We start from the raw sequence: 27,543 nt of genomic DNA on the forward strand, positions 1-27,543 counted from the left end.
TTTGGCATTATTATGTCAGACCTGTAGTATCCGGGGATGACGATGTGAACTCCAGCACTGGGCTGGCAGATGTTCGAGGCCTCCTGGTTGTCCATCTTCCTCAGAGCGTCTGTGAACGGTCCGGTGGCGTTGATCACACACTTGGCCCTCACGTCAAATTCCTGCCCTGTGAAGACGAGCGAGACGTTGACAGATTCGATTAAGAGAGACATCAAATACAAAAAATAAGCAAACAATAATGTAGGAGGAACCGTTCACTGGCTTCTTAATGCAAACAGCAGCTTCTTATCACAATTAAATTGAGTTTTTCCTTTTTTATTTCACACCACTGCAGCACCGTCCTGCCTGTGTATATATTATTTGCTATACACATTCATTTCTACTTACATTTACAATAATGCATTTACCCAAAAAAAATCCTTTTAGAAGCCTTCATGGTCATTAAGAACAATACATAACTCAAATAAAAGGAAGCTGTAGATATAGCTGCAGAAAACATCAGAGGCAGAAACAAGAAAAACAGCAACAAGATAATGGGAATTTCCTTTATCAGCTTTGAAGTATTACTAATAACTTATTCATTAATAATCTAATGTAAGGCTTGTAGTTTATAATATAACTGTTATTAATGACCAGAAGCGCTACAGCTGGACACGATGAGACTTTTTTATTAATTTTTAACTTCTCTGTGGACTGCAGTGCACAAATATTTGGCTCTAATTGTTGCACTTTTCTCCTTTGTTTGAGCGCCTCTTAATACAAGCGTCACTGACCCTTTGACACACATTTACAGAAGTGTTTTTTTCCTACGTCTGAGTGCTTTGAACCTAACATTCACATGCTCACACTCCGATGGATGCACAGGGGGAAGACATGACCTGCTCTACCTCCTGAGCCGACGCCACACGCAAATAAAGCAAAAGCCAATTAGACGTGGAATTCAGTTTTTGCAATCATGCGAATGCTTGGCTTCAACTTGTCTGCCATTTTGAACATGTGACACTGTAGTTCTAGATGTTCAGGCAAGGTGGCAAGGTGATACTACTTGCAAATATGTCTTGATGCATGCTCAGCCAACCAGGTAAGTAAATTCTGAAAGACTGAGCCTGAGGACAGTCAAGGAGGCCATTTACGTGAAAAGGTAAAGAACATCTATGAATGGAGGAGGAGCCTTAAGGGTACATCTTTTGCCATCTAACAATGCTGTGATTGCAGCCACTCCCACTGTGAATGGCACTCATGGCCATTGATCTATGGACTTTAATCAGTGGTTGTTGATCAATGGTCATGATAATTTGCATATTAATGATCAAGGAATTGACCTCATAGCCCATTCGTTCATTCAGTGGGCTGGTTTCAGTTATTATGCAAATGTACTGTTTATAAGATTGGAAACCTGCAGTCAGCTGAGACTGAAGAAGTCACTTGGATGAGTGACAAAACGTTTCTCCCACTGAAAACGCCACGTCCAGATGAACAGAATCAACCTTTTAAGAGGTACTTGCAAAGACGTATACAATGTCTTGGACACCAGGAAACTATTGTTAGGAGGACATCGACTTATCTGCAAGCATTTGCCAACTACTCTCCTAGTGGAAGTGATGGAGATCTTTTGCTTTCAAAGTAAAAGTTGCACCTTTTGAAAGGTGTTGGCTGTGTAGATCCAAATTTTACTTTAAAGGAAACTGTTTGTTTCTGGCTGCCGTTTAATGAGTAGATGGCAAGTGTTTGCACCAACTGCCAGAAACCTCCAGGAACTACTCACCAACTGGTTGTTAGTGCACATTTTTAATGTTCACTATGGTGGATTACTATTGATCAATGTGCGCATGATGTCACACAAGAAACCTGAAAGGTGATGAATGGGTGGGAGAAAAAAAAAAGCAATCCACAGTGAAGGTGAAATTGGGGGTTTCTGATTTTCCCGCTCCCACCATAGGGGGCGTATTTGAGCTCAATATGACATGTTTTTCCAAAAAGCGAGAAGAGTGAACTTAAGTTATTAACCCTGGCTCTATGGTGTTAATGAGAAGTTAAAAGAAAGAGATTAAATGGACATGCCGTTGTTATGGTTACATGGTGGTCTTCAGGTATATAGCAGGTATAGAGCTGACCCTTTCCATCCTCACTTCCAGGGATTTTTCATAAATATATTTAATCCTAATGTTTAAAAAGCTTTTTTAATGTCAGTCTCCATGTAGACTGATGCAACAGTTTGAAGCGGCACAACACAGCTTGGCCTTTTTAAATGATTATTTCATCTTCTCTTTTTATGGTGTTGGAGGAAGTCTAAACCTTCAGGGTCAGGATGATCTTTCTAACCTGTGCTTTAGGAGCTCAGAGACACTTTCGGATGGAAAAAATTAAACTTTAGAGCGCCATCTCGCCGCCCGCATCCCTCACCTGTGATGACGTCCCTGCAGCGGGCACCGCACACCTTCTCTCTGCCGCTCTGTGGGTCCTTTTTCTTCAGCAGGTGAATCACCTCGGTGTAGTTTGCGATGGCGGCGCCGTAGCGGGCGGCACTGAGGGCGATGGCCAGGTTCATACGGGCATCATTGTGCTGACCTGAAGCAGGACAGAAAAGAAGGACATGAACAAGATGGAAGGAAGAGGTAATTTGTGCCTTTTTATTGGCATTTAGCTGGATTTCTCACATGGATAGGAGAATTTGTACCTAGGGGAAGTATTTGAGGAATGCATATATATATAATACAGCAGCCAGCCAGCTCGGCGTAAGTGGATTAGGCCCAACATTTGGTGTGTGTCTGTGACAATAAAGAAGTGTCTGCTGTTGCTGGTGGCAGCGGCAGTAACCAAGGAAGTGGGAGAAATAGCTGCTGCTGCTCACCCGCTCCGACCGGTGACGCCGCCGCCGCTGCTGCTCTGCGGTCTACACCGCCGGGAGAGAAGGTCATATTTCGAAATGTCACGGGCGTGATTGTTCCAGACGGCATAATTGGAGAAAAGACGACCCACCCCTCCCCCTCCTCCCCATCACCCTGGCCCCCAGCCCCCACCCCTTCAGAGCAGATGATGGGAGGATGGTGAGGAGGTGAAAATCAAACATATGCTGCTCTGCACCAGGAAAACGCTCTTCCATTTTCTCAGTCTGCAGGCAGGAACCTCCGATCACTTAAGAGTAAAAGTATTTTAAATGGATAAATAAAACTTCAGGTAAGCGCTCCTTACTGTGCTGAAGAAATAAACGGATATTAATGGATATCGTATTTTATTTCATAGTAAAAATATGATAAAGACAAACATCAGCAACCTGTAAGTGGTGTCATTTCTCCAATTAAAAAAAAACAAAAAAAAAACAAAAACAGCCTGTTGTGAGTGAACACAACGAGCCCATACTCAGCGAAGCCAGCAGTAGAAAACACATCACCCGCAGATACGCCGTTGTTATTTTCGGCGGCGGAACGGAAAGGACGCCAGAGGCACAAGGCTCCTCACACTCAGCTGGACGCTCAGCATATGTTTGGTTCTCCTTCGTGGTGAAAAGGCAAACACGCAACCTTTAGCGCCGCGGGGGTAGAGGGGGCATCCTACCAGTCTGTCAACACATTTTGTTCGGCACCAGTGGAGATGTGAAGGCCTCGGGCAGAGCTGCATCCGAGGCCTGCATTCTCTATTCTGCTGTTTGGCTTAATGATACCATCCCTACATGTTTCCTGAAGTATATTTCAGATTTGCACTATTTGTGTTTAAATGTGAATAAAAGAGAAAGTTGGTCGTAAACTTTACCTGATTTAAATTCTTAGCATAAAGTATGTTTTTATGTAAAGAATAAATTGTTTTTTGCTTCTTTGTCTGTACTCGTACAGGTTTTGAACAGCACAGCTAAAAATATGTCTATGAACTGAAGAAAGACAGATTGTATTTTAAAGGCGTTTAATTTTTACTACTGCTGTGTTTAGTAGTTTATTCACACTGGCATCAATCTCATAGTAATTTGGGGCTTTTAAGGATTTCATTGAAATGTTTAAAAAAAGAACTGGAAGTACAAGCTTGATGTTATTTAGGATTTCTTCTAATCAACACAAGGTCAAAAATAAACACGCAGTTCAAATACATCCACCCAACTGTGTCCGAGTTTCAACAATCTAGCTGTTGGTTCCCGGTGAAGTTGAAGAAATTCCTTCTTTATTATTCCAACCAATTTGTGCAGTGTACCAGTACCACTGGCAGCAAAACAGCCCCAGAGCATGATGTTACCACCACCATGCTTGACAGCTGATATGTTGTTCTTAGGTTTGAAAGCCTCATCTTTACTCCTCCAAACCTACATCTTGTCGTTGTGGTGAAATGGCTCAATATTTGCTTTGTCTGACCATAAAACTTTTTGGCTTGTCCATGTGGGCTGCTGCAGATTTCAGTTGGGCTTGAAGGTGTTGATTTTGGAGCAGGGGCTTCTTTCTTGGTTAGCACCCTCTCAGTTCATGGTGATATAAAACTCACTTCCAAGAGTTTTCATTCAACAGTTTTTCATGGCAGGCTTGAGCCTTGGTGGTTTCTGGGTTATTCTTTAACATCCTAACCGATTTCCTGTCATCTGAGGGTGGCAGTTTGGGTCTTCTTACAGGACTCGGCAAAGTGGTGACAAATCTGAATAGTTTGTACTCGTGTAAAAATGTTTGAACTGATGAGCCTGGAATCTGCGTTTGTTTAGAAATGACTTCAAGAGACTTTCACAGGTGGTGTAAATCTACATTTGTCCTTCTTAGATCTTCACTGAGTTCTTTAGACTTTCACTTTGTTCTCAGCACTGGTCAATAAGTGCTGTCAAAACTCTTCTGCACCACTTATTAAAATATTTAAATGAGTTGTTCAATGTGCACCCAAATCGTGTTTTTTAAAGCCATTAAAATGTGTGCTGTACAATCATTCCACCCTGATAATGGAACAGTTCAAATAAATAAATAAAAGCCTAAAGTTTTCCACAACATTCATGTCAATTATGAGTGGATACAAACTTCTGATCACAACTAACCGAGCAAAACTAAAACTAAAACTAAAAGTTTTGAAAGTGCTGCAGTTTTTTAGATTTGTGGGCATGAAACTCTTTTTGCCAAAATATTACCGCTGGGCTCACATACCATTTGTGATTTCATGCTCACTCGGTGGCAAATAGACATGTACTAGCTAGCTATCATTTAACGTACTACTCTTGGTAACAGCTAAGATATCAACTGTTAACTAAAGCTTGACGCTGGTAAAAGTTTCAGAAATGCTAAACATTGAAAAGTCAGCGACACCAAACTGAACTTAAAGCAACAGAACATGTTAGAAACCGAGAGGCTACGACTAAATCTACAGGTTAGGGTCACGGATGGCTCTATGAGATGACTCCCAAAGCTCTCACTCAACTTCTCCTCCTTCCAGGCCAAAAAAATTCAAAAATAAAATCTATAATCTATAGTCTCACTTTTTGCCATTGCTATTAGTCCTCTCTTATTCTTTCTACAAGCTACCAGCCAATTTCTTCCTACTCACATGAATACAAAGAGTACATGAACGGTCAGTGTTGAATGTGTTAACAGGTGTATTTTCGGAACCTTTGTCTGAATAATTTTGTAAAATACAGAAGATTTATCAGGTCGGGTCAGAGTTAAGTTGCACATGATTATGTGAGTGTAGGTTCTCAGTCATTGTGGTCATGGTAGTCTTAAGAGTTGGTGACTGGACATCTTTGGGTGTTTTGAAGATCTTTTACTTTAGAGCTAAAGAAACCTCTTGGAAAAAAATGAAAGCAATCCTGTCGCCTTCTTTTCAAGCTCTTAAGACTACTAAATGAGTACTTCAAATAGCCTTTCAGCGGCTCCTAGTGTAGACAGCCATCAACAGATTCAATTCACAGAAAACTTAAACATGTTGTTCTGCAGCTACTGCAAGCTTTTTGTAGGTTTTGTTTCAGCAAATATACAACCAGAAAGAAAGAAATACTATATTTAGTTATATACATCACACCTGTGTTTTTGCATTTGACAATTTAATATGAGCTATTTAGACGCCTACGAGGGTTAGATATCCTGTTTTTCATAAGCAGAAAAGGTCAGTCCAAATAACATATTTTTTCATTCCCTCCTATCTGTTTAGTCATCTCGTGAATGCTCACGTTGATGTTTCAACACCCCAGAAGTCAATGGGTGCTTCTGAAAAAGATTTCAAGACCTGTCATCACATTTGCTGCTGTCAGGCGTTTAAATAGCGGTTACAGAGCTGCTCTATAAAACCTCATGTTCACGCAAATTTCCATCAAGCCATCGCTATTGTAAATCTTTGCTGCAGGAGAGGAAGACGGCGGGGAAAGGGCAAGACTGACTCAGCTGTCTTTTCATGTTTACACAAAATAAAAGAGATGAGTAACAAATAAGCAAACAAAGCATGCTGTTTGGATAACTGAAAACACACTGCAGCGCGGATGAAACAAACAGCTCTGCTGGCGTAAAAAACCCCAACAATAACGGAGCCGTGAGCTCACCGTCGTAGTACACGATGGCCCCCACCAACTTGTCCTTCTTCAGCATGGGGAAGAGCTCCAAGGCCTTCGTCTTGCTGAGGACGTAGCTGCTCTTCAGGCACTGGATCCCCGCCACCAAGTCGTACATCTTGATCCCTGCCCAGTAGTAAGGCAACTGCCACCATCTGTGAGGCAAACACAGTGATTTAAGTTCTGTCTACTTAAATATTTGGATACAAAATCTTGTTTTTTGGTCAATTTTACGTCACCACAAAGATGCAAAAATCTATTTTTCCTTCAGACAGGTATTAAACAAATTATAAGCTGGTTAAACAAGGCAGGTTTTGTCCTTACCCCAGTCATCATCAAAACGTGGCTACATTTACTCAAAACTTAGGTTTGCTCAACAAATAGCTACAAAGAACAAAAAGAGTAATAGATGTTGAACCGACAGGCATTTATACACCCCTACTGTAGTCTCACAGAGCAGCTGCTACCCAGGGAAGATGACACAGACCCACTGAAGATGAATCCCCCTCATAAACGCCCATATTTAACCAAAAAACCTTGTTCTAAATCTTACTTGTAAACAGGAAGCATGATGGGTAACGGCGCAGACAGGTGAGGTGCAATCTCCAGCAGGTTGGCTCGCTCATGGAGGGCCTCTTTCACCATCATGTACTGTTATAAAAAAATATATATATATATTTTCCTACTGATGTGCTCTGTTAGTGAGACTGAAATGACAATAAAAGTCTGTTTATCTAATCCAAAAAGATGATGGTGAGAGAGGAGCATCTCAATAAGCCGAAGGTGCAGCACAGAGTAACCTGCTCGTAGTCCAGCTTCATGATGGCCTTCTGCAGATAGCGGACTCCACCGTGGATGAGCTTGGTGCTTCGGCTGCTTGTTCCAGAAGAGAAGTCGCTTCTCTCAACGAGAGCAGTCTTAAGGTCTGGGGAAAATGACACAACGCCTTAATGATAACGGTATTAAGAAGAGCCTTGTTTCCTTCTTACACTAAAACTTAAACTTATATAAGACCTAAACCTTACAGACGATTAGCTTATATGTCACCCGAAAACTTCAAGGCAAAAAACAAATAAACAGACGGCTCTTCGCTCTGATGAATCCGGTTATTATCAATACAAGTGAAAAATGTTGTTCTGACCTATTAACTTCAAAGTCTGATCTGCGATAAATGAGCTTCATCAGCTCGCAGTGAATCTATAAACCTGTAGGAGTGACGGCTTTTAAATAAGTAAGGGCCACGTCATAAACGTCTGCCACACAGTAATGACTAAACATAAACATGGATTTAATTGCAACCAACTTTTACAAGCCCAGTACTCTGTACATAATAAGACCTGAAATGAACTTAAAAGTACCAGGTACTGCCACCTAAAGGAAAACCCTAAAGTAAGTAAAGTAAATACTCGTGGATTTAGATGTTGAAAGCAGTGCTTCTATGGATGTGTGTGTAAATCGGTGAATAGGACATAAGCGATATGAGAACCAGTCCATTTTGCACAGTTGCAGAATCTAGAAGAACCTCTTAAAAAACTGAAGCATAGAGTACAGGACCATCATAAACCTTCGACCATGATTCAGTGAGAACACTTCCAAAGCCTAGTGAAACCTGAAAGCAGAGACACCCTGCTGATGGCGGGCTTACTGCGTGTGACAGCGTCTAAGGCACATCCTGCCCCCGTGGCCCCTCCTCCGACAACCAGAACGTCGAACTCCTCTGTGTTTGTCAGCGCTGCGAGCTGCGCCTGCCGAGAGGGGAGCTCATCGATGAAGGGAACCTTCAGCTCTGCTTCTGCCGCCACTTGGGCTAACCGAGCCTGGATGTGACAGACACGCACATGGATCAGCACGAACACAAAGAGCACGAGGCTTTAAAGAGACACGGGCCCTTCGTAATGAATGCGAATCAGCTAGCTTTTCTATGTTAGACGTTAAATTAAAAGAAAACGTAGCAACACTTTCCTTGAGGTGCGTTTGAAACATTATAAGCACACTGCGAGGACATGATGCTTGCACCATAATCACCTCAGAGTGGCATGGGACATAATGCATAATGACTTGCAATCATTTCAATACATTATGCATTTGGATTGACTGTGTAATGAGATTACTGTAAGACATGTTTACAGTATAATAAGCAATGTGGCGGATGGAATATAATGCATGTATGGGAAAACAGTTATGACTTGATGGATGATCATTGCTCTTAATTGGCTAAAAGGAGTTTCTACAACATGCTGAACCTGAAAACCTGCAGATTCTGGTGAACAAACCGGCTGTTTATTATTTTAATGTTGCACAACCCAAGTGACTATACCACATATAGAAAAGTAATTATGTAATTGCAGCACAAATAAGGCTATTTTATGTGAGTATATCCAATATTATACTGCTCCTTTGAGTACTTTATAGTTAGTAAATAAGCAGTTGATAAAATAGGGATAAAAACCTACTGCTCGCCTTTTCTTGAGCTAAATTGTAGCAACACTGCATCTGTACCTGAAAGCTTTTTGACATAGCCAGTTACGTTCTTCAGCAATGAAACTGCATGGTAAATGTCACGAAAATATGTGGCAACTTCTGCCACGTAACAACAATTATGACTCAATCAGTCGGGTAAACACCGCAGGGCTTGAATGTGCAACATTTTTTGTTTACTAAACACCTGCACAGGTCGCCTGGTGGGATGCAACCCGTCTCCAAACAGTGACAGTCCAACTTGGACTGGAATCGCTCTTAGATTGGCAAAGATTTACAAATAACTGCTGTCTAATTTATAAATGCAGAGAGATTGCTGCTGCGGTGCCATCAGTCTGAGTCGCAAAACTCTCTTACAATATCATCACTTTCCAATATTGTACTCGACTTAACTGGCTGCCAGCTGGTTACGTTCCTATATAAAAGTAAGGTTGCTGAGCACCTATGGCTTTTTGCGGTTAAACTGCAGTCCTGCAGGAACATCTGTTTCAAATCTATGAGGTTCTGACTGAACTCTGAATGAAAGTAGTTATTATGAATTTCTGTCCATGCAGAAAGCAAAAGATTTACATTGTTTCACTGATTCCCTACACTTGGTTGTTGTATTATTGAAAACAGATTCTATGCATGTGCCACTTTAACCCCATTCAGTCAAAAACTGATAGCAGACCGACTCCACCTTATTGCTGTTTTATCGCCATCTTCATGCACCGGTCGATTCCACTGTGGTCTCTGTCTCTGAAGCACCCAGTACAAAGGCAACGAGATCGCAAGTTCATTGCACACACAGTCGTGCTCTGGCCTAAGCAGTTTAACATGGTTGCGTATTTCCCCAGTCGAGTGCTTATGTCACTTTTCCCCAACTTTAAAAAAGTTGATGTTCTCAATCAAAAACCTGCAGAACGTGGCGTTTCACGTAGATGTGGGCCATCTTACTTTCCACCTCACGTGTTTCCAACTTCCTGCTGCTAGCCTGGGCTGCTCTCGGAAGGTCCTGCAGCCCAGGCTAGCAGCAGGTGGGTGACTGCAGGCTTAGACACAGTTAACTGAGGCACATTAACAATTTTTACTACATCACCCTGACGCTTCACTTACAAGAAAAGTCTCTTATTACTTCTCCCATCATCCTTTTAATCACTGAAGTAAATTATTGTATGTTGTTGGCTAGCTGTTAATAAATAAGTAATAAGTAGGTAAATAACGACAAGCTGGTGGTGTGGTGCTGGTAACAAAATGTTGCTCATCACCTACAGATATCTTCTTGCAGGGGCTCAGGTTGGTAAAGACTGAAAGAAGTTATTAGGGGACTGTAAAAATGGTCGAGTTACCAAAGTGACTACAGATGACATTTTTAACAAATCAAATTTTGAGCTCTCCGGCTCAAATCTGAAAATTGTTCTTATGAAGCTACTTTTGGCAGAAAGTGGAATAACAACGTGCTTATGATGTCCCACGACAAGTGAAGTGTTGCTAATACAAAAAAAAAAAAAAAAAACAGAACACATTCCTGGTGCGATTAGTTGCAAATCAAAGAGTGTGGAGGGTTACCACCTGCTGCAGCATGCTGCTCAGCTTTACAAAAATAAAAAATTAATAAAATTAATTCACACTGCAGGCTTTTAACATCGCTTTTGCCCACTGTCTGATTAGCAAAATAATGAATTTAAAGAAGAAATAATCACATCTACAATAAAAAAGAAAACAGCTCTGACACAAGGATGCAGGATTTCTCTTCTAATGAAATATTTATTAATTTTCTTTTTTTTGTTTAGCAGTTCGAGCTAAATGATTGCATCAAGCTGCTTTGAAGCCACCGCGGCATTTGACTTGCAAATACCAGCAGGCGTTTTTGTAATTTAAGCCTGCAGCCGCAAACAAGACCATGATATAATCATTGTCTATTTCTGATGATGCACATAGACAAACACCACCGCAGAATTAAGCGACGGTGTGTGCTCCCAACCCCCCACCTTCCCCAACGTAATCAAGTTAAGTCAAAGAGTGGCGCAGCCAGGCCCACACTAATAGCCAATCGGCCGCTGTCTTGAAAACTTCTCCAAGCCATGTGCCCTTGCTAAAGGAGACAAGACGGACATTCATCTCATCAGCACTGCAATTACTGGGATTAGAGGCATGCATGATTACAAACTATTGTGAAAAATAATTATATTTCATCAGGGTCGACTTCTTGCTTACCAATCCACGCTTGGTTGAGAGGACGGCGACGGGCAAGAGAAGACATTATCGCACCGGGACACAAAGCAGAGTTCACATTAGGTTGTGCAGTCAAATAAAGCCTGGTATGTAGTTGTGTTGCATGCCTATAATAAGCCTAAAACACGTCATAAAGTCAGTGGGAACAGCTGTTTAGGTTTTTTTTGAAGAAGACAAGCTTGAGACTGGAGGCTTGAATGTAAAGACATCATCTATTCTTATCTTTCCGGCTGTTCTCAAAGATCCTAAATCATCATTTACTGTATGAAGAGTTTTGATGTCGCCTGTGGATAAACACAAGATTCGCAAAGCATCAAATGGATGAAAAAAATAAATAAAAACAACAATAATGCACTTTTTTTTATTGCTCAAAGTTAAATGAAGGAATTGATACCCTGACACGTCTGTTTTTGGCTACATTGGACAACATTAGTAGAGATACAGGCATGAAGTATGGGCTCATTATTAGGACACAGAGACCTACAGTTCCACCAAATGTACAATCCAGGGACCAGGGCTTCTCAAAGTTTTCATGAGGGCAAATGAGGGCAACAGAGGATTAAAAAACTTTACTGTTTGTAATCTCTCTGCTTAGAGGATGATGCTTGTATTTCTGAGTGACGCCTGGAGCCTACTTGTCCAAGAAGATGCTTCCTTGCTGTTGTTCAGAACTACAGTTCCTCTAACGGCCACTTGAGGCTGGCTACAAAAGTGGGTCAATCCTCACATACTTCACTGAACAAGTATGGCTAGTCGGAGCAAACATATTACATGTTAGATTTTAACCCTTTGTGGATCGTTTCATCCTTCCTTTTGGCTAATGGATGCTTTTGTGTAAGGTTTCTGCTGTGCTTTGGATCATTATCCTATTACATGACATAATTTGGCCAACATTTAGCTGTTGGACAGATGTCTCACATTTGACTGTAGAATACTTTGGTATACAGAGGAGTTCATGGTCGGTCAGCTTAATGACTGCAAGATACTCTGAGGCTGCAAAACAAGCCCAAATCATGACCCCTCCACCACTGTGCTGACAGCTGGTATGAGGTCTTTTTGTTGATATGGCACATTTATGAAGTCCTGTGATTTGTTGAGATGTAACTTTGCAAGCCTAAGCTGCACAGCCAAGTTCTTTTTTTTTTTAGAGATAAGAGGCTTTTCCTGTTCAACTCTCCAAACAGGCCACACTTGTTCAGTCTTTTTTCTCATTTTACTGTCACGAACATTTCTTCGTTTTTTTGCACTTTCTCCAAGTATTGCATGATCTGACCTTGGGCTTAATTTGCTGGGAGGTCTGTTAGTAGGAATATTGTGGCATTGAGTTAACACACGGAAGAATTTATGCACCTTCAGAGGTGCTCACATTTGCAGATGAGAAAATAAAGTGAATTTGCTTAGCAGCACCTGGCTGTTGCTTAACTTCTTGATTTCTATGGAACCAGTGGCAGTGAACTTTCTTTCTTCTTCAACACTACATGTATGATTCATGACCGTGATAAAAACTGTGAATGAATTAAATGTACAGCGGAGGATTCTTGCGAATTACCAGGGACCGCCACTGGCCTGCAGGCCACACTTTGAGAACCGTGGCTTTGGCCTAACTTTCAGTCTTTATGCTAAGTTTGTTGGTTGTTAAAAGTAGCTTCATATTCAGAGAAGTGACATGACAGTGGTATCAATTTTCTTATTTAACTCTTGGAAAGAGCATAATAATGAGAGGGGGGGTCAATATTCCCATTATAGCAAAAAATAAAAAATGCTAGTGACAGGCACTTGACTTTTATGTTGAAAAGCCAAATGCTAAAATGGCCACACCTCCATGGCGAGTGGGTAGGCAGTGAACCAGTGGAGGAAGCAGAATGTGAGGGTGATTACTTCCATTTTACAGCCTAACAACACTGTAAAACCTGATGCTGCTGTGGCCGATTATACTATTTGTAATCACCGTTTCTGTGCAGCTCAAGGTCCAATCACGACCTCCTGCACAGCAGCAAGTGAAGCATCAAATACAAAGACTGAAAACACACCCAATAGACCTCAAACACATTCCAACATCTAGACAGGACATGCCCTGAATGGCACTCCCTTCCTAAAAAACAGATGTCTGCCTCTTCTTTTTCTTTTGTTAAGGAGAAGGAGCTCTCACAAACTATAAACTATTCCATGCAAAGTGAAAGAACATCTGCGTGGATGTCCTAGCCAAAAACAAAACTGAAAGCAAACATTTGTTGGAGCGAGTTTTCTTCTTACCTGTGTCTTTCTGTACTCGATCAGCTGTGACAGGCCAAACGCCGTGGCAACCGCCCCACCGCCTACAAGGGCCGTCCGTTTCAGAGCCCTCCTGAACGCCATCGGCCCTGCAGTGAAGGTACAGGGCAGGACAGAGACAGAGAGAGAGTAGAGACACCTGGGTTAGCAGGCTTTTGACATGCCAGGCATGCCAGTCTGTGAGGTAGTATGCAGATAAAGGGAAGGTGGGAGGGTCCAAAAGCTGCAAGTCAGGATGAAAGAGACAAGTTTATTCGCCATGTGACATTTAAAGTATCGGAAAAAACAACTGGCAAAATTATCAATAAGGAAAATACTGTTAGCTAAACCTCCTGAATGGAAAAATTATTATGTGTATCCAGCAGAGCAGGATTAAATGGTATTGTATAGTGCTTTACTTGGTCCCTAAGGTCATTCACACACTGGTGATGGCAAGCTACATTGTAGCCACAGCCATCCTGGGGCGAGGCTGCCGGACACTGGTGCCACCGGGCCTTCTGACCACCCGTAGGCAACGGGTGAAGTGTCTTGCCCAAGGACACAACGACCAAGACTGTCGGAGCCAGGGCTCGAACCGGCAACCTTGCGATTACAGGACAAACTGCCAACTCTTGAGCCACGATCGCCCGTCAACACATTCAGCACACTTTCATAAGTAACTGCTGCCCAGCAGGGCATTCAAACTGTGGAGGAAAACCAGGAGAGCTGCAAAAACTTCAAGTTTCAGGCGCTCTTCTGAGTCCTGTTAAACATGCAAACACAGACCTGATCCTAGGAAGTCGCTTACGTTGATTTTATCTTTGATGACAGCTGTCATGGCTTTTGTGTTTCTATGCTAGTTTAGTGGCTCCTTTTGTTTTTGAAAATGTGTTTTTGCTATTTTCCCTCATCATTTATTTTATCCTCTGTCAACAGTCTCTCTTTATATTCCACTTCATCTTCTTGGTATTGTAATATTTAGTCACCATTTTTTGTGATGTCTTTCTGTTTCCTTAGTTGGGTTCCTGTGGTTGTCTGGCCCTCCCCTTTTTGGAATGTCATTCTGTTTCTATCGTGTTTCTATGTTTGCTTATTTGCATCAAGTCTGCATGTCTTAGTGCGTCTCAGTGTTAGCCATTTCCTGTTTTATTTTGATAGTCTTGTGTACCTCGTATTGAGTTTTACCTTCCCTATTTTACCTGATGTAAGTTGTGTTCCCTGGTGTTTCCCATCTCCCTAGTTACCTGTTGCAGATTTATTTTCAGAGTCTCTCTCTGTTTTTTGTCGCGTCCTCCCCCACATGGAAGTGTGTTTTCACTGTCCAGCACTCTCTGACTTTTCCTCCAAGTAAGTTCCCTGTTAAGCATATTTTTGGCCTTTTGTTTTTAATGGACTGCTAGCAATAAAGCTGTGATTTTATCAAGTCCTGTCTCCTGAGTCTTGCATTGGGATCAACTTCTTGCTTTCCACACTGCTGAACCGTGGCAATAGCAGCTAAAACCTGTTTAACTTCAAACAAAGCTAAAGATTATAAGGTGAGATGTGACATGTAGGGTAAACGGACTGTTCTCTCTGTTGAGGTCAGGAAAGCGATTCCGCTCCCTGAAGACCAACACAGAGAGACTGAGGAGGAGCTTCTTCCCGCAGGCGATACGGTCTCTCAATCACACCACCACACAGTACTGACCCACACATATGGTTCTTACACACACTGGACTTTCTGGACATTGTTTTCACTTCATCACTTAAATCACTTTAAGCATATTTGCACTGCACAAGACATAATGTGGATTGCACAACACTGGTCACTATATTCTTCATTTCCAGTTAATACTTGTACAGTATTTTTTTTTTCTTTAGGTCACGAGCAGTTGTCTAAGCATTTCACTGCATATCGTACTGTGTATGACTGTGTACGTGACAAATAAAAATTTGAATTTGAAAAACATGTTCAATTCGATGTGGATCCTAATGCAACGGCTTATTTCTACAACAATATCAGCATTTTTCCTGACCACTCAAAAATGTTTTGGCATCCCACTAAAGGAAAACCACCAAATTTATATATTAAGTTTAAATAACGAAGAAAAAAACACATATTTTTGGAATTTCTAGCTCAGATGAGAGAAGGCATAAAAACTTCAGAAGAAAAAGATCAGAAGACTTACATTAAATGGCCTTGGGGCAGGCCTCTTCATTAGCCTTACATCATAGCGGTTGCCTGGTGAGCTAAATAGGTGATCACTGTTATTTCTAACAAGTATGGATTTTAGTTACTCATATTTATAATATATTTATATGTATATGTGGAACAAAAAGGCTCACTCTCAACCAAGAAAACCCCTGAATGTGAATCCAAATTCCATGTCTACTGGAACATATCAGTAAATCATTTAGATGTCCACAAACCTTTGGCCACTAAGTGTAATTCTACCTGTGTAAAAAGGGACTATAGAAGGAACAGTTTCATCATTAATCTACCCATCGATTACTGCCTAACATTACACGATCATCGGGTGTATAAAATGGTAGCAAATAGTAAGTGCTGATGTTTAACAAAGAAAAAAGCAGCAAATCTCAGCAAAGAAGAAGCAGAACTTTTTAGCATCAAATGCATAACATGCCAAAAAAACATAATTTCTTCAGCTCTCTGACAAAGGAAGTATAAAGTCTAACCAGGTTACATGCAGTAAATAACTATAATTAAAACTCATCTGGTCAGGTTTTACAGGTTACATCAGAGAAAATAATACTTGAAGAAAATGCAACTAAAATTGATCCCCAATGAATATGATGATGTTGACTCTTTAATATTCTGATAATGAGTCTGTGCCGTAACGAGCACGACGTGACACACATTGCTCTGCACGCCGGCCCACGAATTTCAATTCCCATCAGGTGAGCCCCAGTAAAGTATTTGCATTCCTACTGTAACGTACGCCGAAAAACAAGTTTCCAGGGAGCGCAGTGCACCGCAGCAGATTCTAATGCATTTTAATAAAGCAGATGGCCCAAAGGTCAACAAGCAGTTTGCTGTAATTAATGACCTATTACATGTAGCATACCACTGTGGCAGCCAGACATTAGCCACACAAACGCTGTCTTTTATTATTTTTACTGCCAACTTTTGACCAAATTCTAAACTTTACCTCTCAAAACAACAACTACAAATTAATAACAGTATCAACTTTTTTCACACCTATAAGTCAGGCTGAAGTTTGCCTTCTTCTGAATTTTGTTTGGGTGAATTAAAACATGTTCAAAAGACATCAAAATCAAACAAACAGTTATTTTGCTTGAAGTGTCCAGTCCCAGTCTGCATTTTATCTTCTAGTTATTACACCACGATGTACCAAATAGGCATGGACTCTACAGGGCTTCAAGCAGTCTTTGAAAAAAGATTTTAGTCGAAGTAAAGCTTCTGAACCTTCACGTCAAAATGAGCCAGCTGATGCGGTGTGGTATCTAAACAGCGCCTCCCTTTGAAAGTTTCCAAGCAAGCCTGGATGGAAAGAAGCCAAGAGACACACCCAGAGAGAGTACATCAGTAAATGCCATCTTAGTTGTTGACTGGGTTTAACTATTAATGGCGATCGTGGCTCAAGAGTTGGGAGTTCGCCTTGTAATCGGAAGGTTGCCGGTTCGAGCTCCAGCTTGGTCTCGGTCGTTGTGTCCTTGAGCAAGACACTTCACCTGTTGCCTACTGGTGGTGGTCAGACACCAGTGGTGCCAGTGTCCGGCAGCCTCGCCTCTGTCAGTACGCCCCAGGGTGGCTGTGGCTACAATGTAGCTTGCCATCACAAGTGTGTGAATGGGTGGATGACTGGATGTGTAAAGCGCTTTGGGGTCCTTAGGGACTAGTAAAGCGCTATATAAATACAGGCCATTTACCATTTATTAGCAATTACCCAACAGCCAGATATCAATTAACAAAGCACAATTTCGCTATGTTAACTTTAACTAGGCTAAATTACGCAATCTGTGTGAAAACCTGCATTAAGACTAGGTGAGTCTGACAAATTTAGCTCAGTGTGCAATTTATTGCCTCCAAAAGTCCAGCAGGGGGCGACTTTCCTACTTTCAAAAACAAATCTGACAGCCCTGATACGTCTTCCTTGACCAATGGCCTCAGTAAGCACTATTCTAATATGTTTATGGTCCCAATCACAAGTTTAAATCATTACTTAAAAGAACATGATGCTAATTTTGAAGATTAAGGTCCCATTTGTGGTCCACATCACTGGTCCACATAATGTGGACACCAACAAAGTGACGATGAAAATAATTAGCCTGACGTTTCACAATGAGACCAGTCGCTCCATCGTTCCACTTTTTTTCTTTTTCCAAAAAGAAAAAAATCTTTTCCAAAAGTGTACAAATGTCATGCTATGTTTGTGCTGGCTACGTGTTCAAAGATTAAACACTAGTTTGTTTCTCACAGACAGGAATAAATTATACCAATTAACTAAAAACCCTCAAAGACAAGGTATTGCACCAGCTGTGTGGGGCAATCTGGAATATTTAAACATGAGCACTAGCCCAGACTTTCACAATCGGTGCCTCCTTTAGTGCTGTGATGTCAAACTCAAAAAATCTATTACATAGCTATTTACTTTGGTGTAGCATGAATGGCCATGTGGGAGGTGTTTATCAGTTAAGATAAAGCTAAAACCTTTGAAATATAGTTAAAAGGCCAAAATGTACACCCTCATTCCTGCTTTTTGAAGTTGACCGGTTGGAGTCCAGGCCGATTCTGGCCCCCGGACCTCAGGTTTGACACCCCTGATTTTGTGAGTGAAGCAACTAGGACTCTTAAACTCTGTTATTAACATGGCACACCATATTCATGCCACTACTGGTGTCTTCGTGTCACTGGGGAAAGTCACCAGCTTTCACTTAGAGCAGCCTGCAGGCTCATTATGAATCCGGAAGAGGAGGAGGGGGTGATTTTTATGAAGAAACACGTGAAATTTGTGGCTTTTTCTTTTAATTCAAAATGTCCTACTTGGGAGTGTTTGCTTTTAACAGCAGGTGGTGATATACCGATGCAGGTACGCCGGGCCACACAAGAGGAAGTCGGTTTGATCTTTAACTGTTGTCCTGCCGTGGATCAAAATGTAAGCGATCAGTGTCGGTGTGGTCTCTGAGGGGGGAGATTACTGTTGACCTTCGCCTTTACGTTGTAAAAAAGAAGAAGAAGAAAAAAAGGCTACATACACTTCAAAGGGTGTGTGAAATATTTAGCCGTTCACGCGGGCTTAAATAGCCTAAAAAGACACGTAAATATGGCCCGTGTTTAGCTCCACGAACACGATAAAACTGAAGGGTAGTCTCTCAGCCCTATAGCGGCTAGCGAAGAAAAATTCGCAGATGTTCTGCTTTTTTTTCCTTTATTGGGGTCGGGAAAGAAAAGAAAAACACGGGTTAGACAATCATTTAGAGCGGCTTTAAAATGTCCGAAAATCACCGGGTGACACAACAAACATTCCCACTTACAGGACTTGGTGCTTCGTGGCTGGATAAAAGTCGCTCGGGGCGATGCAGGGCGGCGACTGGGGGCATCGGTAGCTATCCAAACCGTAGCTTGAGTGAGCGCTTGACAGCTACAACCAGGAAGCCCGGCGGGCACGTCGAGCGATGTCGGGGAGAGCCAATCGGAGGGCGGAGCTCGGCTGAGAGCGTCCAATTGGGTTCGAGCGGAGGCGGTGCCACGTAAATTGATGTAAGGCAAAGGCAGGATTGCGCAACTCCGCTCTTTTCTTCATCCTCCTTGGGGATAATAACAACGAGCCAGCTGTCGTTTCCTCTGTTATTTAGGACAGAAGGCGTGCACATATAAGTAAACCAAGCACCCTGCAGATTAAAGCATGTGTAGTAGTATTCTTGTGTTTTTAAAAACTACATAAAAAGTGTAATTTTATATACTTTTACACACGTTTACAACTAGATAAGTCCAATCTGAATCCCCCACTGCAGCCGTACATCTATTAAAACTACATTAAACTTAATTATAAACATAATTTCCAAATTCACTGAGCCGCTTTCTAACCACACACACACACACACACACATACTCACACACACACTCTCTCACACCACCCCTCTGTGGCCAGTGCGTGCGTAATGGGGCTTGGAGCGCGTAAGCACGTAAACAAAAGCACATTGTCGGTGCCACTGGCAGCCAGTCTGCAAAGCCAAAGAGTGGCTGAAGTGAACAGTCATTTCCATCGCTCCGTCCATACAGCCAGAGAGCTTCAGAAGATCCACGAGCAGCAACACAGTAGGGATGGGATTACTCACCAGCGTCCTCCCGCACTGGATCCACATCTAAGGTAGTGGAAATGTTACTCTTTTGAGTTTAAATGGGGGGACTGGGCTCGCTAACAAATTATCTGTTGTTTCTGTTTGTGCCAGGAGACGTTTGGGGCACAATAGGGGGTTGTGGAAAATCAATTGTAAGGTGAGTTTGCTTGTTTCACCTTAAAAAAATATTATAATTAAATATATCAACAAAAAAGCATTGACGGTGAATTCCAGCGACATTGCCTCACTAGAGCATCACTTTATCGCACTTTTAAACACGTTTCATCATCTGCGTGTGTTGTTGCAGTGATCATGCCGTGCGTCCAGACCCAGTGCGGCTCGTCGCCTCAAGGAGCCAGCCCAGCCTCCCAGAGCTCCGGCGGAGAGCGCAGCTGCGACTTCCTCACTCCGGAGTTTGTCAAGTTCAGCATGGATCTTACTAACAGTGAAGTGTCGGCTGGAGCCTCGGGCCCCACCTTCGGCCCCCTGGCGGACTCTTACGGCTCTGGGTACGACGTAAAGCCCCCGTGTCTGTTTCAGATGCAGGTCCAGGGGGAGCTGCCGTGCGTCAAGGTGGAGGATGCGCACGGGTGCCCGCGCTATCAACCGAATCAGCACCCAGCGCACCAGTCAGACGAGCTCCTTTCTTCCCCGAGCCCCGTTTATTACTACCGCTCCCCCTCCCCGCACTCCTCCCTCACGCCCAACTTCCAGCTTCCGTCGGGACACATTTGGGAGGACTCCGGCTCCCTGTACAGCTTTCGGCAGGACTATTTGGCGACGCACAGGAAAAACGCGCTGTCCAGGTTTTCCCTGCTGTCCCTAAAACACGCGCAACACGACGGCCAGAGTTTGTCCACGTGCCAGGTGAAGTTTGACGGAGCTCTGGCGCACCAGCAGCTGGAAACACCCACCGTTTTGGGCTCCACCGGCCTGGGCAAACAGAGCGGTGTTGGATTTGCTCACCCACTCCATCTCGCGCACGGCCACCACTTTATGGAATACCAAACTTCTTCTGCGCCCGGCCGAGGACCGCTGAGCTCAGAGGGGGTGTGCGCGGTATGCGGGGATAACGCAGCCTGCCAGCACTACGGAGTGCGCACCTGCGAGGGCTGCAAGGGGTTCTTCAAGGTTTGTTTTCAGTGAAGGCTTAATACAAATCTGCAGTTTTAAAGGAAACTCTGAAGATCTGAAAGTTGTTTTTTATGGATATTTACTCCCTTTTTTAGCACAAAAGTCTTCCAACATTTCTGTGAAAAATATGATGAAAAAATAACTACACACCCACGGGAATTATATCCCATAATGCAACTCTAATTCCAAGTAATTGGCTATAATATAAAGCTTCCCCCGGGGAGCTCTGACCGGCCTTCTAAATTGGACAATAGACTCCAGAGGCACGTTTTGTTCTCTTGGTCTCTTGACACGCGCGTTAAACGTCGCGAATGTCCTGTATGAAAATGGTCACCAACGTGCCGTGAATCAAAACCTTCTCCTTCGTCTTTCACTGGGAGATTCCCCGGGGCCAGTCTCCAAATTATGAATGACCACGACCCTCTATTTACCCAGACCTGCCTGTCCGACTGCTCAGTGCCTCAGATGGCCCACAGGAGCAAGAGTGCTGCCACTAATTTTGAAGGAACAATTTAACCCCTTGTTAGGTTACTTTTACCTTTCTTATCTTTCTAAAATGGCTCAAAAGTATTTTTTTTAACAATGAGCCCTCTGAGATGTATTGTCATGACAGTATGTTTATAAAAAAAAGTCCGCTATTACTATTGTTATGTCTCTTCTTGTTGTTTCTTTCATAGGGACCTTTTTTTTTTGTTCCTTTTTCTCATATTAGATCTTTTAAAAGATCCATATGGCTCCATATTTCAGACTAATCCACCAGCACACGTTTCTAGAGACCAAAATTGTGCTTTAATTTGAAAATTTTACAAGAAAATTTCCAAAAATCTCTTACTAGAAAAAGAAAAGGTACTGTGTAAAGTTTTAGTGAACAGCAGCAAGTGGTAGATGTGTTTAGAGCACTGAAAGTTGTTTCAAGTTTTTAAGAAACACACCAACAAGTCAGATTTTTATTAACCAAAGAGTCCTTTAACCATCAGGTGTGTTTGCTGGATCAGGAAGAAGACTGATGTAAATTCGACCACACCTCAGCCCAAGAGCCATGAACCTATTAAAGTGCAGGATTGTATTTTTCAAAAGGTATATAGAGTAATATGCAGATTCTTCTTCTCTCTGTGCAGCGCACAGTGCAAAAAAATGCCAAGTATGTGTGCTTGGCTGCCAAAAGCTGCCCTGTGGACAAACGCAGAAGGAACCGATGCCAATATTGCCGTTTCCAGAAGTGCCTCGCAGTGGGAATGGTCAAAGAAGGTAAACTGATAGAGCCAAAAAGCTTCTTAAACCATTATTCTTGGTGCCGTTTAGGAGGTCAGAGCTGAAAAGTGTCGCCCTCTTCATCTTTTCCTCTGCAGTGGTGAGGACAGACAGCCTGAAAGGTCGAAGAGGTCGCTTGCCGTCCAAACCCAGAGCTCTTCCAGACGCCTCCTCACCTGGCAGCGCCCTCCTGAGCGCCCTCATCAGGGCGCATGTGGAGTCCAATCCTCCACCTTCTCGCCTGGACTACTCCAAAGTAAGTAGAACTGACACTGTTGATATACGACTAAGACATAGTAGAGTTATAATCATTGGTATCCTCCTTCCTTCCAATCTGATCCGACCGGTGACCTTTAAATGCAGTTTAAAGAGAATCCAGGAAGTCCCCCAGGAGACGATGCTCAGCATGTCCGCCAGTTTTATGACCTCCTGACCAGATCGATAGAGGTTATTCGGGGTTGGGCGCAGAAGATCCCGGGTTTCACCTCTCTACCTAAACATGACCAAGACCTTCTCTTCTACTCTGCCTTCCTGGAACTTTTTGTTTTACGGTTGTCGTACAGGTAAATAACCTTTTACACATTTTATATAGAATTTATTTGCCTATTTACTTATTTATTTATTCACCTCTGCCCTCCAGCTTCACACGTTAACCACAGGCTGTTGTAACATTTCAGATCCAACCCAGAAGAAGGGAAACTGATCTTCTGTGACGGGTCAGTGTGGCACCGGCTCCAGTGTCTGCGGGGCTTTGGCGAATGGATTGACAGCATTGTTGAATTTTCTGCCAATCTGCAGAGGATGAACTTGGACGTCTCCACCTTCTCCTGTATATGCACCCTCGCCCTGGTCACCGGTGAGACGTCCAAGAACATTTTCCGCTTCATGCGATTTACAAAACTTAAAGACATAACCGATAAATGCTACATTCAAGTGACCCTGGATTATCTATTTTGATAATATTCAACATGGGAATGTTACCATTTATAATATTTTTTGTCATTAACACAGCTCCAGTTTAAAAAAAGAAAAATCAAAATAAAGATAAAAGAACAATATTGTATAATCAGTCACATTATTAAATCATGCCAGGATGTGAAGCTTTAATTTACTGAGGATAAACTTTCCTGAATGTGAACTACATGTTTAAGGGATGACAAGTAAGCTGGACTGATTGTTATTGATTTAGTTTCTCTAAATCTAGAGAAAATCTAGCGAAACTTGGCAAAAGGTGTGCAATTTTACATAATTTGTGACGCCATGTTCAAATTCAAATTCAAATTCAAATTTTATTTGTCACGTACACAGTCATACACAGTACGATATGTAGTGAAATGCTTGGACAACTGCTCGTGACCTAAAGAGAACAAAAAAGGAAAAGGCTATGAATAAGATAGGAAATAAATATGAAAAATTAAAAAGGGTAAATTTAACTAGGAAGGAATAAAATATAAATTAAGGTTAAAAATGAAATAACTGTACAACACAAATTAGAATGAAGGGTAATTTAACTGGGAGAATAAGATAAAATATATAAATTAAAGTTGAAAATAAAATAACTGTACAACAAAATACACAATATAGAACTATATAAGAATGTATGAAGAAATATAAATAAATATATACACAATAACAGCAGCGTGATTTAAGTAATGAAGTGAAAACAATGTCCAGAATGTCCAGTGTGTGTGTAAGAACTATATGTGTGGGTCAGTACTGTGTGGTGGTGTGATTGAGAGACCGTATCGCCTGCGGGAAGAAGCTCCTCCTCAGTCTCTCTGTGTTGGTCTTCAGGGAGCGGAATCGCTTTCCTGACCTTAACAGAGAGAACAGTCTGTTGTTGGGATGGCTGAGGTCCTTCACAATCTTGTAGAATGATAAGTGCAATAATTAGTGTAACTGGTTTAAATAGTTATCTAAAAGTTCCAAGTAATTAGCCCAGATTAAAGGGTAATGGCTGGAAATAGTGAAAAAAAACAACAAACAACAACAAAACAATAGTTTGTTTGACAACTTGTTGATAAAATTTATGGATAAATTGTTAGTCATTTAATTATGGTTGAAATAGTTAGCAAATTATAATAACTAACTTTCTAGTTAAAATAGATAAATATCTTAAAAATGATTTAAAAGTAATGGATACGTTTCTATTAGCTAAATATGACTGCGAAAAAGTAAAGACAACAGCTAAAGTTAGCTAAAAGCAAAGACGTAATATTATATAGAATCTTTTAAAATAACAAAAATGGTAAAAACAAAAACTTTTGGGGAATAATTAGTTTAAGGTAATTTAATAGTGTAATTTGTTTTTTTAAAAAGTGGTTGAAATAAAGAAAACAGAATTGATAAAAGTAAATTGTTTAAATAGATTTGTTAGCAACAACCAGAGGCTCAAAAAATGTTTAATTAAATTTATTGGATAAATGTTTGCTATAATTAGCTAAACTTATCAGCTAATTAACATTACAGACAGTAATGATTGGAAAAGCACTGACACTTCTACCTAAACAAAAATCTCTTTAGTCTACAATTTATATGATAATGGTTGAAATGTGGTTCATATAATTAATAAAAAAAAAAAAGTTAATATGGGATAAATAGTTTTTAAAATGTTATTAAAATTAATAGTTAGCATAATTAGCTAAACTGACTACTAAAAGGTTAGCTAAAAGTAATTGGGTAGAAAAACTAGTTAAAGCTAATTTGAAATAGTAAAAGAAAACTAGTTGAAATAGCTAAAAGTTTGAGACAAATGAGTTTGTTAGCTAAGTTGAGGCCCGATAAGTGGGCTTTAAAATTGAATAAATTATTAATATAATTAGTCAAACCTATTTGCTAACCAACAGTAACAGATAGCATGGCAAAATCTTAGCTAAACATAATGACTGGAAAAGTATTGAAAATTATACCCAAGCAAAACAATCTTAAATATGCGATTTATAAGATGAATTGAATGGTTGAAATTTGGTTGATAAAACTGAATTTTTAAAAGTTCACATTCTTTGTTATTTTAGAACAAAAGCCTTGAGATGAATGTAGCTACCAAAAGTCTGATTTACAAGTAGTAATTTTACTTAATGAAATTATTGTAGCACCAGTTAAAAGGTAATAAAAGAATTCAATATATCCTGGTTAACTTTGTAAAGTTAGTTCATTTTTTATTTAATTCTCTACAGAGCGGCATGGACTGAAGGAGCCAAAGAAAGTTGAGGAGCTACAGAGCAGCGTGGTCAGGTGCTTGAAGGACGGTGGGACAAGCGCGGATGGAGGCTCGAGCTGTTGGTCCAATCATTTGTCCAGACTTTTGGAAAAGCTGCCGGAACTTCGCACTCTGTGCATCCAGGGCCTGCAGAGGATTTTCTACCTGAAGCTGGAGGATCTGGTGCCGCCACCAGCCATCATAGATAAGTTATTCCTCGACACGTTGCCATTTTAGAGACAAGAAAGGAGACACACAGGGAAACGGTTTTCTGTGGTTTTCTCGCCGAGGACACTGTAAGACCCCTTTTGCTTTGTTCCCGATAATAATTGCTGACTATCTGGATGTTGTGCGCAAAAAAATAAGAAACAAAAACATTTTTAAAAAGTTATACCGAACCAGAAGATCACATTGGGATGAGAACAAGTGAAATGAGAAGTGGAAGCAATTTAATCCAAGAATTGTGACCACTTAATTTCTAAATATAACTTCACTGAAGCATGCTGATGACTTTGAAAAAAAGGATGAATTTCATTGCAAGACTGAAATAAGCTTTTCCTACCATTATTACTCTGTACAGCGTGATTTAATGAGCCCGTCAGGCCAAGATTATGGACTGCAAGTGACTCAGACGACTTTATTTTACGCTTTCTCCTGCTACTCATTGTGTACAAAGGCATTTTGATACGAGACAAGGCGTCCCATCATGTTTATTAGTGATTAATAATATTCATTAACCTCTGTTGTCTTCTCAGAGTAAGATGTCATTGTCCACACTTTCATAAATAAAAGACTAAATGAAGTTACACTGGCTGGACTGCTGGGCCTTCTATCATTTATTTGAAACTATGGTTGGACATTTGATTTTTAATCGCAGGAAATGCAGAGTCCCTTTAAAAATGTTATACTGAATTTAATAACAATTCTAATTACAATATATAACATTTAATTCAACTTTCTAACACCTACTGTTGTAAAAACGCATTCTTAAAGAGATTCAATTATTTTATTTTGCTGTTAAATTTTAATTATGTTTTCAAACTTATATGTAAGTTTGCATTTTTTAAATGTACCTATTGCATAGACCAAATTTATGTCACATTGTTTTTATGCAAAGGTCATTCTTTCTGTACGTGTTGGTTCGTATTAATGCAATTTTTTTTTTTGCTTATTATTTTTTATGCATGCAAAAATGCCATAAAGTACTCACCCATACGAACACATTATGGGTAGCTGGCTGCATTTGTGTGAAATGCTGCAACACAGTTTATTGAAAATTTGCACGATTCATGCAGGAAACAGTAAATATGGATGCTAACGCCTGCCAGTAAGATGAAAAGAAGTAAAAGTAATATGAGCAGTGTTTCTCCTCTTTAGTTAATTTGCCAGTTTTTTCTGATAAGTAATGAGAAAAGCAAACTTTGGAGATCCATTAAAAAATAAGCTATAAGAAACCGTATGTGTGCCTGTATATGAATGTAAAGGTCACACTGGCACTGTTTTTTCAAAGTTGGCAGAGTTTACACAGAATTTTCCAAGGCATGACTGCGTGTGTGTTTGCGTGTTTGTGTGTGTGTGCGCGTGTGCGTGTGTGTGTGTGTGTGTGTGTGTGTGTGTGTGTGTGTGTGTGTGTGTGTGTGTGTGTGTGTGTGTGTGTGTTTCTGGCCGTCGGCTGCCTGACATTTCTGCAGCCCTTTGGTTAGATGTGGCATTAAAGAAGTCAGTTTCTGCTGCCGTTGGCAAAGATAAAGGCCCAGGATTCAGCATCTACACCAAGAAAGGCCAAACAGAGCAAATAAATGGAGGCGCCGGTGCTGAATATATCCTACGACCTCATGTTGCTCCTGTCCATATGATTAAAATCTCTTCTAAAACATCACATTTTAAAAGACTTCAGTGAAAAGCCAAATCCTTTAAACAGCAGCCTAAACATTTTTAGTCATACATATGTAAATATTTCAAGTTATTCCAGCTGATTTGTACTCTGCAGCTGGTGACATGTGTTCTCTTCTATCTGGCTGAAAACATTGATTTCATGACTTGAAAAAAAGGTCTTATAGGATGATGTTCCCAAGGAGGTTTTAATAGGCCTGCAGGTCGATATCTGGGGCCATTCGGGTGCCCCGGCGTGGCGAGCTGAGATAGAGATAAATCGATAACGGTATCTGAGAAACATCCAATTTATTCTGATGATGATGGTGACTGACAGGTGCAGAAA

At 41.1% G+C, this 27,543-nt stretch overlaps 2 protein-coding genes across 3 annotated transcripts in view; one reads left to right on the top strand and one right to left on the bottom strand.

Moving 5' to 3' along the window:
- gpd2 (glycerol-3-phosphate dehydrogenase 2 (mitochondrial)) overlaps positions 1–19,067 on the bottom strand; it is a 36,834-nt gene extending 17,767 nt beyond the window's left edge. The window contains exons 1-8 of one of the 2 annotated variants that reach the window (XM_026158497.2): positions 18,935–19,067; positions 13,442–13,548; positions 8,142–8,313; positions 7,297–7,421; positions 7,050–7,147; positions 6,488–6,651; positions 2,404–2,568; positions 22–166 (exon numbers count right to left, since the gene is read on the bottom strand). In XM_026158497.2, the coding sequence (XP_026014282.1) occupies positions 22–166; positions 2,404–2,568; positions 6,488–6,651; positions 7,050–7,147; positions 7,297–7,421; positions 8,142–8,313; positions 13,442–13,543 (971 nt within the window). In that variant the 5' untranslated portion in view covers positions 13,544–13,548; positions 18,935–19,067. Of the gene's footprint in view, positions 1–21; positions 167–2,403; positions 2,569–6,487; positions 6,652–7,049; positions 7,148–7,296; positions 7,422–8,141; positions 8,314–11,170; positions 13,263–13,441; positions 13,549–18,934 lie in introns of those variants that run through there. The other variant, XM_080297782.1, reaches the window with a different exon arrangement.
- A 69-nt stretch (positions 19,068–19,136) lies between these two features.
- Positions 19,137–26,131, top strand: LOC113016919 (nuclear receptor subfamily 4 group A member 2-like). The gene is made up of 8 exons (XM_026160110.2): positions 19,137–19,770; positions 19,853–19,898; positions 20,049–20,872; positions 21,994–22,123; positions 22,225–22,382; positions 22,490–22,689; positions 22,804–22,982; positions 25,303–26,131. Exons 3-8 carry the CDS (start codon positions 20,054–20,056, stop codon positions 25,560–25,562), a joined length of 1,746 nt encoding a protein of 581 aa, XP_026015895.2. The 5' UTR covers positions 19,137–19,770; positions 19,853–19,898; positions 20,049–20,053; the 3' UTR covers positions 25,563–26,131.
- Positions 26,132–27,543: the final 1,412 nt, after the last annotated feature.

This window comes from Astatotilapia calliptera, chromosome 23, assembly GCF_964374335.1.
Source record: "Astatotilapia calliptera chromosome 23, fAstCal68.1, whole genome shotgun sequence".
In the NCBI taxonomy this organism is placed as follows: Eukaryota; Metazoa; Chordata; class Actinopteri; order Cichliformes; family Cichlidae; genus Astatotilapia; species Astatotilapia calliptera.